General features: G+C 39.0%; 1 protein-coding gene across 17 annotated transcripts in view; it reads right to left on the minus strand.

Moving 5' to 3' along the window:
- LOC138675454 (protocadherin gamma-A4-like) overlaps positions 1–14,240 on the minus strand; it is a 732,953-nt gene that overhangs the window by 280,169 nt on the left and 438,544 nt on the right. The window contains exon 1 of one of the 17 annotated variants that reach the window (XM_069763660.1): positions 7,306–9,894. The exons of the other annotated variants lie outside the window; for them this stretch is intronic. Coding sequence (XP_069619761.1) covers positions 7,306–9,747 — 2,442 coding nt within the window. The 5' untranslated portion in view covers positions 9,748–9,894. Of the gene's footprint in view, positions 1–7,305; positions 9,895–14,240 lie in introns of those variants that run through there. 17 annotated transcript variants of the gene reach the window in all.

The raw sequence follows: 14,240 nt of genomic DNA on the forward strand, positions 1-14,240 counted from the left end.
TATCCTACAATATATTAATTTTTTTAGGTATTATTGAATTATTATTTTGTTTAAAATTTGATATAAAGAGCCCTTACAATCCTACTACCTTTTATCCTTCTGCTCCTCAAATCTGTTATGCATAATGGAAAATAAATATTGATAAGTCATAGATATGTTTAGAATGAAAATTAAAAGGTTATATATAACAAGTGGCATAAAAGCAATACAATAGAATTTTTTTAAAAGAATAAGAAATATGTGCCAAGAGTATAATTCCTCAGCACTAAGTATGTATGTATATGTTAACAATTATTTTAACAGATTGTTGTTGCAGGGATAAGTTACAATACATTGCCTGTGTAGCGCGTTACTACTATGATCATCATCAGGCAGCTACTCAGATTTAAAAATATTTAATGGATTTTGTATGATATGAGTGCAATTCAATTTCACATGCATTTGAGTTTTATTTTAATTTGCATTAAATTCCAATCTATTCGCTCGTTTCTTATGTTAATCATTTCAAAAAAAGTTTTATAAAATGATAAGCTTTATGCCCCTGATTACTTTTTGCTGTCATTCGTGCTTTAAAGGGACACTGTCACCTGAATTTGGAGGGAACAATCTTCAGCCATGGAGGAGGGGTTTTTGATTCACCCTTTCCTTACCCGCTGGCTGCATGCTGGCTGCAATATTGGATTGAAGTTCATTCTCTGTCCTCCATAGTACACGCCTGCGCAAGGCGTGTAATACAGAGGACACAGCATGAACTTAAACTCAATATTGCGGCCAGCATGCAGCCAGCGGGTAAGGAAAGGGTGAATCAAAAACCCCAAAACCCCGCCTCCATGGCTGAAGATTGTTCCTTCCAAATTCAGGTGACAGTGTCCCTTTAATGTGCCAATAAATTGGCTACTCATACTTTAAATAATGTGATACCATGTTTAATTGGCATAAGAACTTAATATGCAAATTTCAAGACTCTTTACCCATTAATCAATTGTGCTAAGTCCTTCTGTCTGGACAGGAAATAGGAATCCAACAAGTTTACAGATGTTACTAATATTATTTTATCTTTTTGCATTAGGTTTCCTTTAAAAAAATATCTTTGAACACCCACATTCCAATGCCAGATGGGTAATCTATGTCACAATTTTTTGTCAATGTTGATAGTATAATGTTATAGGGCACTTTTACTATTTGCACCAAATTCATCTTCCATTTGTGCATTTTTAAGTCTATTTTCTATATGTTGACATCATTTATGGTTCTTAGATATTGTCATCTAATTTATCATTTGCAACTTTTCAGTAAGTTGCAACATTTGTCATAAATATACTCTAGTCCAAGTCTGGAGGGACTTATATACTTCAGGAAGGTTTTAGCAATTTTCACGACATTTTCAAAAAGATGCAATATTTTTTTCCTTTTTACAGTTGGAAAAATTGTTACAGACAGAAATTAAAGATCAGTTTTGACTCCACAAAATTCATAAACCATGAGCGCAATTTTGATGAATTTAGTGCAATTGATGTCAGAGAATGACATAAGACAACCCCCTTTCTCCCCCCGCAAATGATAAATTGGGCCCCATATCTTTTACTAGCTAACTAAAGGTATATAGAAAGCACATTATAAAGCTTCTAATTCTATAAGTTGAAGCTGCTGAGATTCTTCCATGTTTCTTTATCGATGGAAATTTATTACACATTATCCAAATAAAAAAATAATTCTACACTTGATACGATACATTTAGCTATTATGATTTTATAATTTGTAATCATAATTGCCTCATTTACCAAATTTAGACTATTACTTTACACAACATCATAAATGGCCCACTATGTAAGTACCACATACCATCACTGCCAGTAAGAGAAATATCTTCTTCTGTCATAAAATACAAAAGTAAAAAGGGATGCAGATGATCATTAAATGATAGGAAAATGCTCCTACATTTGGTGAGAATTGACCATTATCCTAATAAAGTTTTGAAAAGCTTAACCCTTAAAGAGGTTCTCTACTACTCAGACAACCCCTTTTCAATCAGTATTGTTTCCCTATGTGAATTAATAACAGTTACTGTACACTCACCTATGGTGTGGGCTCCTTTCCCGCAAGGTTGGCACATGCTCTCCTGATGTTATCAATATCATGCGAGCGCTGCGGCAAATCAGTGGTCTCTTCTTTCTCACTTTCTTCAGCCAAAACTGACACTCAAAAAAAGTTAGAGCTGTTGCTGCTCTCTGACCTCCTCTGGATGCCAATTATGTTAGAAGCAAGTGAGAGTGAACAGCCTATTAGCAGCTGCTGATGAGCTACAGACAGGGACGGACTGGCCATCTGGCAATTCCAGCAAATGCCAAAAGGGACTGTCTGGTTGTGGGCCTCCTTGTCTGCTATGTTGTTAACAGAATTGGTGTTATCAAGACACCCATACTGTTAAGAACTGTGATGAAGCACAAAGTCGACGACTCAGTCACTTGCCCCGTTAGTCCACCAGTATCATTGGAAATTTTGGTCTTGTAGTAAATCTTGCTTTCCTCCATCCAGGGTAATATTAGTAATATATCCCATCTGGTGCTTGGGGACAGTGACAGCATGGGCCTGTGCGATTTCAAGTGCCAGGGATGAATTTCAGACCCAGTCTATACTGGCTATGGGGATTGAGTGACATAATTATATCACGCAAGCCGCAGGAGAGCTAGTGCCATCATTACTGGAATTGTGCCAGCACCAGAGGTGAGTATAGCTGTTTCTATTTTACATAGAGGAACTATGATGATTGAGAAGTGGTTGGTCAAGTAGTAGACAAACCCTTTAAACAAATTAATTATGAGAAAATGTTTCTAATAATCTAAACATCTTATACTACAAGCTCCAACTGTACAGACAAATTGCAAAACTATGATTTTCAAGGTGCATTGGCTCGTCTATTTGGGTAAAATTGCCGCAGCTCATTACAAATCAATGAGCAGATGCCTGCAGAAATAGCACAGGCGTAGCCCACCAAAATTAAAAAGCACAGTGTGTCTCACGTAAATATTACCTCATCTGTGGTGGGGAGATGTTATACACCTGATAAAAAGTAAATTGATTCAGTGTAATATTGAATTTTAAATATGATATTCACTGCCATAAAAAGAAACCATATTTTAATATTGAATCCAAAACAGCAAACAAAGTGTTAGGACTGGCGGAACGCACCCAGAAAGATGATATAGATGCGTTCGCAGTCCGAGGTCCACCGTGCAGGTGAAAACCCGCTGCTAGTAAATTGCAGACTATATGGCGGTACACTAAAGTAAACACATGTGGGTTCAACCTCACCCAGCGTGAAGGAAGCAATCCTGTTGCGTCACAGGATCGCGGTACCGCACCTAAAGGGCGAGCAAGCAGTCAGCGTACTTAACCCCAACTGGGATTGAAGTCCGATTAGACCCTTGCTGGCACTACACCGCAACTGGGTGTGTAAGGAAACTAATTAGAAATATATATAAATGCACAGGAGTGCGAGCAATGCCGCACTGACGGACGCCACCAACCACACAGGCTTGTGTATGGAAAGCGCTAGGCAAGCGCACGGCGCCATACAGGCGAACACAGCAAGAGGACGCTGTAATGTGTGTATCGTGCAGATGGTTAGTCGGGCGCTAGATAGCTACCAACATCCGCGAGCAGACAACAACTCTAGGGAGGGATATTTAGGAGCTTTCATCCATCGACATACATCCATCTACACACACACATATATAATTATAAGACAATACTAGCGCATGGCCGTGCGGTCATGCGCAGTTTATATAGTTGCAGCACAGGAAGTGGCTACAGAACTTTTGCCCTTCCAAGACCTGCCAAGAGGACCAATGGGATGTGCCGCAGAGCCTGAGCACCTGACCCTCGATCTCCAACGGGAGATCTTGCCCTGGGCATGCTCAGTATGTGCAGACAAGGACTTAGTCCCAGAGAAGTCCGCTTGCTGCTGACCAGTATTGGCTTTAATGGCAGAAGCTGGAGAAGCAGCAGTAACTCTTAGAACAGAGTGAGATTGAGCAAGACGCTGGGACCGACGTCTTTGCTGAGCAGACTCCACTGCGGCTGGAACAGAATGGGAGACCGCAGTGGAGATGGCTCGAGATTCCCCCTGTGCAGAAGCGGGAACTCGACCTCTAACACAAAGCTTTAACACTCTCTTTTTATACTTTCTTTTCTGTGCAAATCAAATCATGACAAAAAATATTCGAAAATATGATTCAGAAATTATTTCGGAAACAGAATATAATCAGGTTCACCTACCGTATAATAGCTCAACAACAAAGAGTTTCTCAATATTGAGTTGTTTATCAGTAAAGATTAGAAACAAAAAAGCTAAATATTTAATATCTATATATAATTGCCTAAGGGGTACTTCCATCTTTCTGTTGGCAACTTCCGTAACAGAAATCCCGCGTCGCTGATTGGTCTCGCCAGCTGCCTGTCATGGCTGCCTCGATCAATCAGCGATGGGCACAGTCTGATTAGTCCCTCCCTACTCCCTTGCAGTCAGTGCCCGTTCCATATTCCCCTCCAGTCAGCCCTCACACAGGGTTAATGCCAGCGTTACCAGAGCGTGGTATAACGCACTCCGGTTACGAAGCTATTAACCCTGTGTGACCAAGTTTTTACTATTGATGCTGCATATGCAGCATCAATAGTAAAACGATCTACTGTTACAAATAATAATAATAAAAAAACATTATTCTCACCCTCCGACGTCGCGTCCTGTCTGCCGGCAGTTTCCGGTGCTAATGATGCTATGGGAGAAGGACCTGCCATGACGTCCGTGGTCATGTGACCGTGACATCATCACAGGTCCTGTGCGCCTGCACGAGAAGGACCTGCCGTGACATCACGGTCATGTGACTGCGACTTCATCACAGGCCCTGTGCGCCTGCACGAGAAGGACCTGCCATGATGTCATGGTCATGTGACCGCGACATCATCACAGGCCCTTCGCTCATAGTCATACCAAACCTGGGACCCAAAGCTGCCGCGTGCACCGTATACAGGAGCCAGGACTAAGGTGAGTATATGTTTATATTTTATTTTATGTCACAGGCCAATATACTACATTCCTGGGCAATATACTACGTGGCTGACCAATATACTACATACTACGTGGCTGTGCAATATACTACATGACTAGGCAATATACTACAAAGGCACAGATGATTGGCCTCAGGGAGACCAAAACATCCAACACCGCAGAGACACCATCACGTGTTTCTCAACGCAGTGATTCCAGAACACTGCCCCCATCCCTTATGGGAAATATGCAGATGCATGTAAAGAAGCTGCGGAGACACCATCACGTGTTTCTCGACGCAAGCAGTGAATAGCCAGGCCTTTCCCCGGGAAGGAACAACCACGGGAAGGGCAGCATCCTATGAAGGAAAGCCACCTATGCCAAGCATGGTATCCATCCACAGACAGCTGTTTCGGGGTTTTTGCCCCTCATCAGTGTGGAGTAGGAATCTGGCTATTAGGAGCAGTGCCTAGTAAAAAGGCTATAAAGGCATAGATGATTGGCCTCGGGGAGACCAAAACCCCGAAACAGCTGTCTGTGGATGGATACCATGCTTGGCATAGGTGGCTTTCCTTCATAGGATGCTGCCCTTCCCGTGGTTGTTCCTTCCCGGGGAAAGGCCTGGCTATTCACTGCTTGCGTCGAGAAACACATGATGGTGTCTCCACAGCTTCTTTACATGCATAGGCAATATACTACGTCGCTGGGCAATATACTACATCACTGGGCAATATACTACGTGACTGGGCAATATACTACGTGACTGGGCAATATACTACGTGGCTGGGCAATATACTACGTCACTGGGCAATATACTACGTTGCTGGGCAATATACTATGTCGCTGGGCAATATACTATGTTGCTGGGCAATATACTATGTCGCTGGGCAATATACTACGTCACTGGGCAATATACTACGTCACTGGGCAATATACTACATCACTTTGCAATATACTACGTGGCTGGGCAATATACTACTTGGACATGCATATTCTAGAATACCCGATGCGTTAGAATCGGGCCACCATCTAGTATATAATAAGTTGAATATTAACACTTCCAGAAAAAGGACACTATAGTACATTCTTTGTCAAGTCTCTGCATATGAAGCAGGCTCAGAAGCTGGGCCCGCACGCTCCTTAGCAACAGTCAACCGCGTTTTATAGAAGGCATCTGCCTGTAACTGCAGCAGATTGAACAGCTTTACTGTAGTTTAACCATTTAAAAACAGCTGTAAATCTGTAAATTTGTGACAGCAGTATTTAAATTAAATAATTGCCATTGCATGCCTATATCAGCTCCAATGTGCCCGAAATATTCAGATCAACATATCAGTAAATTCCATCATGGTATTTCTGTGAGAAAAAGTTAAACATAAATTAAAAAAGAGAAAAGGAAACAGATAAAAGTTTGAATCAACCCCATTAAGAAGTAAAGAAACATTAAAAAAAAGTTAAGAAACAAACATATTTGGTATTAATGAGTAGCTAAAAGTATGATCTGTGAAATTGTAACATTAATTAATCTAATCTAGGTAAATTCAGAATAGAGAAAGGCAAAAATAAAAATTACAGTTTTTTTGTCACAGAAACTCCACAAAAAAAGTGATAAGAAGTGATCGAAGCATCTTATTTACCTCAGAATCATAAAATATAAGCTCGCCAAAATATAGCTCTCAAACGGCTCTACTGACAAAGAGGTGAAAGTGTTATTCTGTTGGAAAACAATAACAATTTGTTTTTCCCATAAGTTTCTAAATTGTTATTGACACTAAAATAAAGAAACAAAACTATAGAAGTTTAGAATTGCTGTCATTGTACTGATCTGGAAAATCATGCTCCCAGATCATTTCTATAGCACAATAAAGCCATAAAAGGAAAAACAAATGTGCAATGGCACCTTCTTTTCAGAATTATAAAATGAACGGTGTCTTTCAAAACTACGATTTATCTCTCAAAAATCAAACTTTCATACAGCTATGCCAGCAAAAAATATCACTCTTGTGAGAAGAAAAGAAAACAACAAAAGCGCATAAACGGAATATTACCATGTTGGGAAAGGGTTAATTGTAAGTAAATAAAAACAGTTTTTAGGATTAATAAAGGAATTAATTTAATTGATTCAGTCAATAAAATGCCACTGTAAAATAAATTCAACAGATGCGAACTCCTTTAACACCGCAAGTTTTATAATTTGATATCATATTTGTTCCATAAAATCAACCAGCATGTAAGTAAGCTAAAATATTAGGACTTACATTGTTTGCATCATTTGATGAATTCCCTTCAGATGAGATTTCTTGATATACATCTTTTAATTGAGGATAATTTAAAGGTTGTACAATATTGAAATCTTGTTGCTCCAGGACTGGGGGTAAATTAGTTTGGTAACTCTGTCCCTGGCATCCTGGGGGAACCATCCTGACCTCCATGTATTTTAATGTCCCGTCTGTGTTCAGGTACAGAGCCGGCTGATACTGATCTGTGTAGGATTTGGATTGAGATCCACCAAGAATACAGCAACTACTGCTGTAATCATAGCTGTCCTTCCTCAGACATTTCACCAATAATATCATGAAGGTGACAAGTGACACTAAGCTGATGGCCACTAGTGAGATGATTAGATACAGAGTCATATCTGATGGGGGTTTGGAATTGGTCAGGAAGTCTCCAGATTTTGGTCTTTCCACTATTACCTCATCCGCTATACTGACAAGTACAGTCACTGTGGTGGATAATGGAGGAGTCCCCTGATCACTGATAGAAATGACAAGTTGTTGCTCCATGTTCTCGGTCTCCTGTAATCCTCTTACAGTTCTCACCTCTCCTGTGAGTTTAGATACTAGAAATGATGAATAACTGATGGGTTCAATGAGAGTAAACACCAACCAGGCATTGTGACCAGAGTCCAGATCCACTGCGGACAGCTTTGTCACCAGATATCCAGCACTTGCAGACTTGGGAATCCTCTCTTGAACAATGAGGTCCTCAGAGTGCTCTGGATACAGCAGAGAGGGGGGATTGTCATTTGTATCCAGAATGAAGATAAAGACGGGAACAGTGGAAGACAACTGTGGAGATCCTGAGTCTTCTACCTTTATGGTGATTTGTAAAACCTGGATCTGTTCATAATCAAATGATCTCTGAGCAAATATATTCCCATCATTAGAATGAATGTACACAAAGGAAGAGACAGAGGAGCCATCAATCTGACTCTCAACTATGGAGTAAACCAGATCAGAATTAACCCCCTCATCTAGGTCAGTAGCAGATACTGTACATAGAAGAGTCCCGGGGTCACTGTTCTCCTTAATGAAAGCATTATAAGTAGACTGTGTGAACACTGGAGGATTATCATTAATATCTGACACCCCGAGGGTGACGCTTGTTTTACTGTACAGAGGAGGAGACCCTAAATCAGAGGCTGTCAGCTCTATAGTGTATTGGGAGGTTTCTTCTCTATCCAGATTACCATCTGTGACCAATGCATAACGATTTTTAAGAGGTCTTATTTTAAAAGGCACATTAGGTGATAATCTCAATTTTATTTCTCCATTTTTTCCAGAATCATTGTCTCTCACATTAATAAATCCTACCACATCACCAGTTAGGGCATTTTCCGGAACATCGTTAGTCACTGAGGTAAATGTAATTTCAGGAGGATTATCATTTATATCTTCTATTTCCACTTGAACTATGCAGTTTCCTTTTAATTTTGGAAATCCATTATCTGTGGCCTTAATTGACAACTCGAAAAAATTCTGTTTTTCAAAATCTAAAATTCCAATTAAAGAAATCTCACCATTTTTTTCATTTAGAAAAAAATATTGCCTAGCAAATTTAGATGTGTGATCACCAAAGGAGAACTGTATTTCTCCATTTGCTCCGTCATCCTGATCTGTCGCATTCAATGTTAATATCACAGTATTCAGAGGCAGATTTTCCCTAATGCTGATTTTATAAACTGCCTGATTAAAGACTGGAGGATTATCATTCACATCTAATACAACAATTGTTATTCTGCAGGTCCCTGATCTGGCCGGTTCTCCTCCATCAATAGCTGTGAGAATGAGGTGATGTTCTTGTTTTTCTTCTCTGTCTAAAACCTTTTCTAGTATCAGCTGAGGGATGAGCGTTCCATCCTTACGATTCTTCACAGACAATGAGAAATAAGGATTTGTATTCAGTGTATACTGACTGACACCATTCACACCGACATCTAAATCCTCTGCAATCTCTAAAGCAAATTGAGCACCAGGAGTTTCCAACAATTCATTGATCTTAATAAAGCGATCAGGGGATGAGAATGTGGGAGAATTATCATTAATATCCAAAATATCTATTTCTAGGGTAAAAAGCTCCACAGGATTCTCAGCCACAACCTCTATCTGCAGTAAACAGCTGGGACTAGATCCACACAGGCTCTCCCTATCAATCCTGTCCTTCACAACCAGCCCTCCATTTGCCTGATTTACACTGAAATATCCTTGGTATTTCTCAGATCTCAGATGTATCCTGCGCTGAGAGAGCTCTGCACGTTTTATCCCCAGATCCTGAGCTACATTTCCTACCAATGTCCCCGGCTCAGACTCCTCAACAATAGAATAACGAAGCTGCCCAGAGACCCAGCCCCAGCTACACAGGAGAAAGGAGCAGACTACTTGCCATTTCCAGCCCAGACAAAAGCCTCTGATGTCCATATCTTAAATGATTCTCTTGATATTTGATGTCATGTAGATCCTGTGTAATCCAATCTGCATGAGGATGATGAATTTATCTGTCCATATTCCTAAAAATATAATCCATCTGAAGAAAAGAAAGATCCACACGGCTCTCATCAGGGCTGCAGCTCTTCTTTGTGTGAGAGACGGTGGGAGGGTGAATCACTGAGCCAGGGGGAGGAGAGCGCACAGCTGACATGGGCACATTCTCTGGTATAGACTGAGTAATCTACTGGATGACAAGTCTACCCTCTAGTGGCTAATATGGAGAAATGCGGCAAACTAAACTTTAAAATAAAGGCAACAGCTTTTGTTAGTATTTAAAAGTGTAGGCATGTTTTCAAATACAGAGGTAATAATATGGAATTATTGAAAAAGAATATGTAATGTGTTCTCAAGAGTACAATACCATTCACAATGGAATGTATGATTATATATTAGCAAACTTCCTTTCAAACTCTTCCAATACAGTCGTGCTATAAATTATTAAAAATTACCTGAATAGCCTATGACTATCGCTATCGTCAGACGTGCAGTCAGAGACTAAAATGTTTATTAAAAGTTTCTCATCATCAAAAGTAATATAAAGGTTTGAAGTTAATAATAAGCAAAATAAATCATGTCAGAAATATAAGACAGATAAATGTCAATTATCTGCACATAAAAAATAAATAAAATAATTTGTCTTCATTGACAATGAAATCTTCTGGAAAACATTTAAGTTAGAGATCGCATACTACTATTTTTAGGTAATGATACGTTTTGCCTTGGATTTTTACTTTGTTGATACTAATGCTTTTGTGTGTCTCTTACTGCACATATATTACATCAGTATACATTAAATATGACTCTATATTTTCTTGCCAGTAGAACGTGATATGGAAATGACAAGACCCTTGAACTGTTCATCATTATTCACTGTTGTACTGACTGGAAATAGGAATCCAACAAATATACACAAATTCTTACAATTCTTTACATTTTTAGATTAAGCTTCCATATAAAAAAAAAATATTTAAAGAACCACTTTCAAACTCCAGGTGAATACTGTACATCATATAATATCTTGTATCAATTATATATAATAGTCTCATAGGGCAGGGGTGTCAAACTGCATTCCTCGAGGGCCGCCAACAGGTCATGTTTTCAGGATTTCCTTGTATTGCACAGGTGATAATTTAATCACCTGCACAGAATGATTCCAGCACCTTGTGGAATGCTAAGGAAATCCTGAAAACATCAACTGTTGGCGGCCCTCGAGGAATGCAGTTTGACACCTCTGTCATAGGGCACAGTTACTATTTGTGATCAAGTCCTCATCATTTATGGCCCAGATTCCTATTTGAACCTAATTGAAACCTTCCATGATTCTAGCTTCACTTCTATCAATATTGCAACACAAAACTATATATTTTACTGGTTACATAATATTTAGCAATAAATTACAAGAGGTAAACATGAAAAAAAAATACAAAAAGACAAAACACACAATAAACCTTCCTATTCCAAATATTCAGGTTTCTGAGACTGTTCCATGTTTCTTTATTGATGGAAGTTTGCTACAAAATATCCAAAAAGAAAATGTATTCTATGCTGCATACAATGCAATTAGCTGTTACCATTTTGTAATTTTTTTTTATCATAAATCCCTTATTTGCCAATTTTAAATTACTTCAGTTAACATCGTAAATGGCCTTGTGTCCCCATGTAAGTGTCACATATCATGTCTGCCAGTTAGAGAAATACCATCTTCTGTAATAAAATAAAAAAAGGATGAAAACGATGCAGATGATGCTCAAGCAGAAGATAAAAGCTTTTACATTTAATGAGAGCTGATCATTACCCTTATAGAATATTGAAAAGCTTGGCCCTTTACTGAATTATTTAGGAGAAATGTTTCTAATAATCTAATCATATTATAAGACAAGCTCCATCTGTACCGTGTGGATTTCCAGTTGCTTTGGCTTTGATATATGAGTAGAATGACTGCAGTTCATGACAAATCAATGAGAAGTTGCCTATGTAAATATCACAGGCATAGTACCATATAATACAAATTATTACAACTGTTGAGTTGAGTTATACACCTGATAAAACATTAATACATGCTGTATATAATTAATTTCTCAATAAGAAGGTAGACATTGTCATAGAAAAAAGAATAATATTTTAATACTGAATCAAATCAGTAATATAAACTGTAAAATCATCTTTTTTTTTTACTTAATCATCTGTAAATACTAAAAGGTGACCAGATCGCTTAACGAAATCCTGGTCCATGGTCCAGGCCAGTGCTCTCTGGCCGTGGACAGGAGCTTCATGAACTTCCTTACACTTTGGTATGCCAGTCTCAGCTTATGATTAGCCGGGCTGACAAGACTTCACCTACATGCCCTATAGATGATGTCACACCAGGTTGGGGAATCAAACGCCGTGCTGAGGATTCTGGAGGCCTAGGAAATTCATATATCTACTGTCCACTGTCAGAGAGCATCGACCTGGAACGTGGACCGGGATTGTGCAAAGTGATATGCTCATCTCTAGCAAATGCTAAATATGAATAATAATAATTTAAAAAATCAATTGTAGAAATCGCTATAAAAAAGCACCAAATAAAATGCAGAAATCATTTTGGAATAACACATAGCACTATGATCAGGCTCAACTACTTTATAAAAGCTCAACAAATAAGATTTAAAAGGATATCAAATTTATATCATATCAAGTTAATGTTGTACAGGAACATTATTAGCTTTCTGCCCTTTCACAGATATTTCACATATATTGTCAATTGATTTAATAAGTCTTTATTTATATAATTGATGCCTGTGTTTCACTACACCAGCATTCTGGATAGGGTATTAAAGATGCCGACAATTCCGCGCTGCTCCAAAATCAGGCATGGGAAGCACAGAGTTCAGAAGAGTTCCATACTTTATTCAGGGCTATAAAACTACGCGTTTCATGGACGTCCTGTCCACTTCCTCAGGTACATAGCCTAGATTGCTCAGAGCATTTTGGAGGAGTGCGGAATTGTCGGCATCTTGAATATCCTATCCAGAATTTCTTGAAGATCTTTTGCGGGTCCTGTGCCATCTGCAGCCCTCCTATCATACTTACTATATGTGTTGTGCATACTCACAATGTGTAAAGGTGAGAATTTTACCTTTCAGTAAACTAATTTTTATTTTGGTAACTGCGCTATTGCGCCCCTCTCTTTACCATTACTATACCAGCATACGATTTCTGTACTGTTTGTGGTTGTAGTGCCAGTGGGACATTTGTGTTTTCTCCCTGGTGGGATGTAAATTCCTCCATCTTTTCCCACATCAGTTTTTAGCTGCTTTTCTCCTTCACCTTAAAGTACTGTCATTGTTAGAAATGTAATGTTTAATAAAGTTGAATATTTTTGCTAAATCCCTCATGTTATATTATCACTTGATCTATGTTCTATATTTCTAGATCTTAACATTTACAAATTTGGTTCTATTAATTGAGAGATTCTTTCTTTAAAATATATCAAATTGCTTACCAGTAAAAGTTCAAAAAGAAGTATAAAAAAGTTAAACATTAATACAAAGGGCCATAATGAGTGTTTTAAGGATTTGTCCAGGAACTCATGTACAATTGTTTTAGATAATAAAATGCCATTGCAAAACATATAGTGCTTGAAAATATATTGCACAGATGTCCACAACTTCTTGAAAAACTTTAAGGGGTTTGTTCAGTTTAAACAAGTTATCCCTTATTTTCAGAATAGGTGATAACTTGCTGACTGGTGGAAGTCCCACTGCTCAGACTTGAACCAATTGGCAGATTGGCAGAAAAGCCAAGTATAGCACAGCTCCAAAGGTACTGAATCAATAGTGCAGGAGAGAGACAAAATTAAAAGAAGTGTTGCAAAATGGAACACAATTATTTGAGCAAAAATTTAACCCATCCTCTGTGTCTAGCAATCGCCCAATATCTCTTCTCCCTTTTCTTATGCCTCAAAACTACTGGAATAACATGTCCATCTTGAACTGTCCTCCCGCCTCTCCTCGTGCTCCCTCTTTGGTTATAATATGGCTTCTGACCCCATCACTCAACCGAAACTACCCTAACTAAAGTCACCAATGACCTACTAACTGCCAAGGGCAAGCGACACTACTTGTCCTCCTTCTCCTGGACCTGTCTTTGGCCTTTGAAACTGTGGACCACTCCCTTCTGCTACAGATCCTCTAATCTCTTGGCCTCACAGACTTGGCCCTATCCTGGATATCGTGGTATCTGAGAGACCGACCATTCAGCGTCTCCCTCCCCCACACCACCTCCTCACTCCAACCCTTGTCCATCGATGTTCCTCAAGGCTCTGTTCTAGGACCCCTATTCCTCTCCATCTACACCTTCGGCCTAGGACAGCTCATAGAATCCCACGGTATGCAGTATCATCTCTACGCTGATGACACGAAGATCTACCTATCTGGACCTGA

This window comes from Ranitomeya imitator, chromosome 4, assembly GCF_032444005.1.
Source record: "Ranitomeya imitator isolate aRanImi1 chromosome 4, aRanImi1.pri, whole genome shotgun sequence".
Lineage (NCBI taxonomy): Eukaryota > Metazoa > Chordata > Amphibia > Anura > Dendrobatidae > Ranitomeya > Ranitomeya imitator.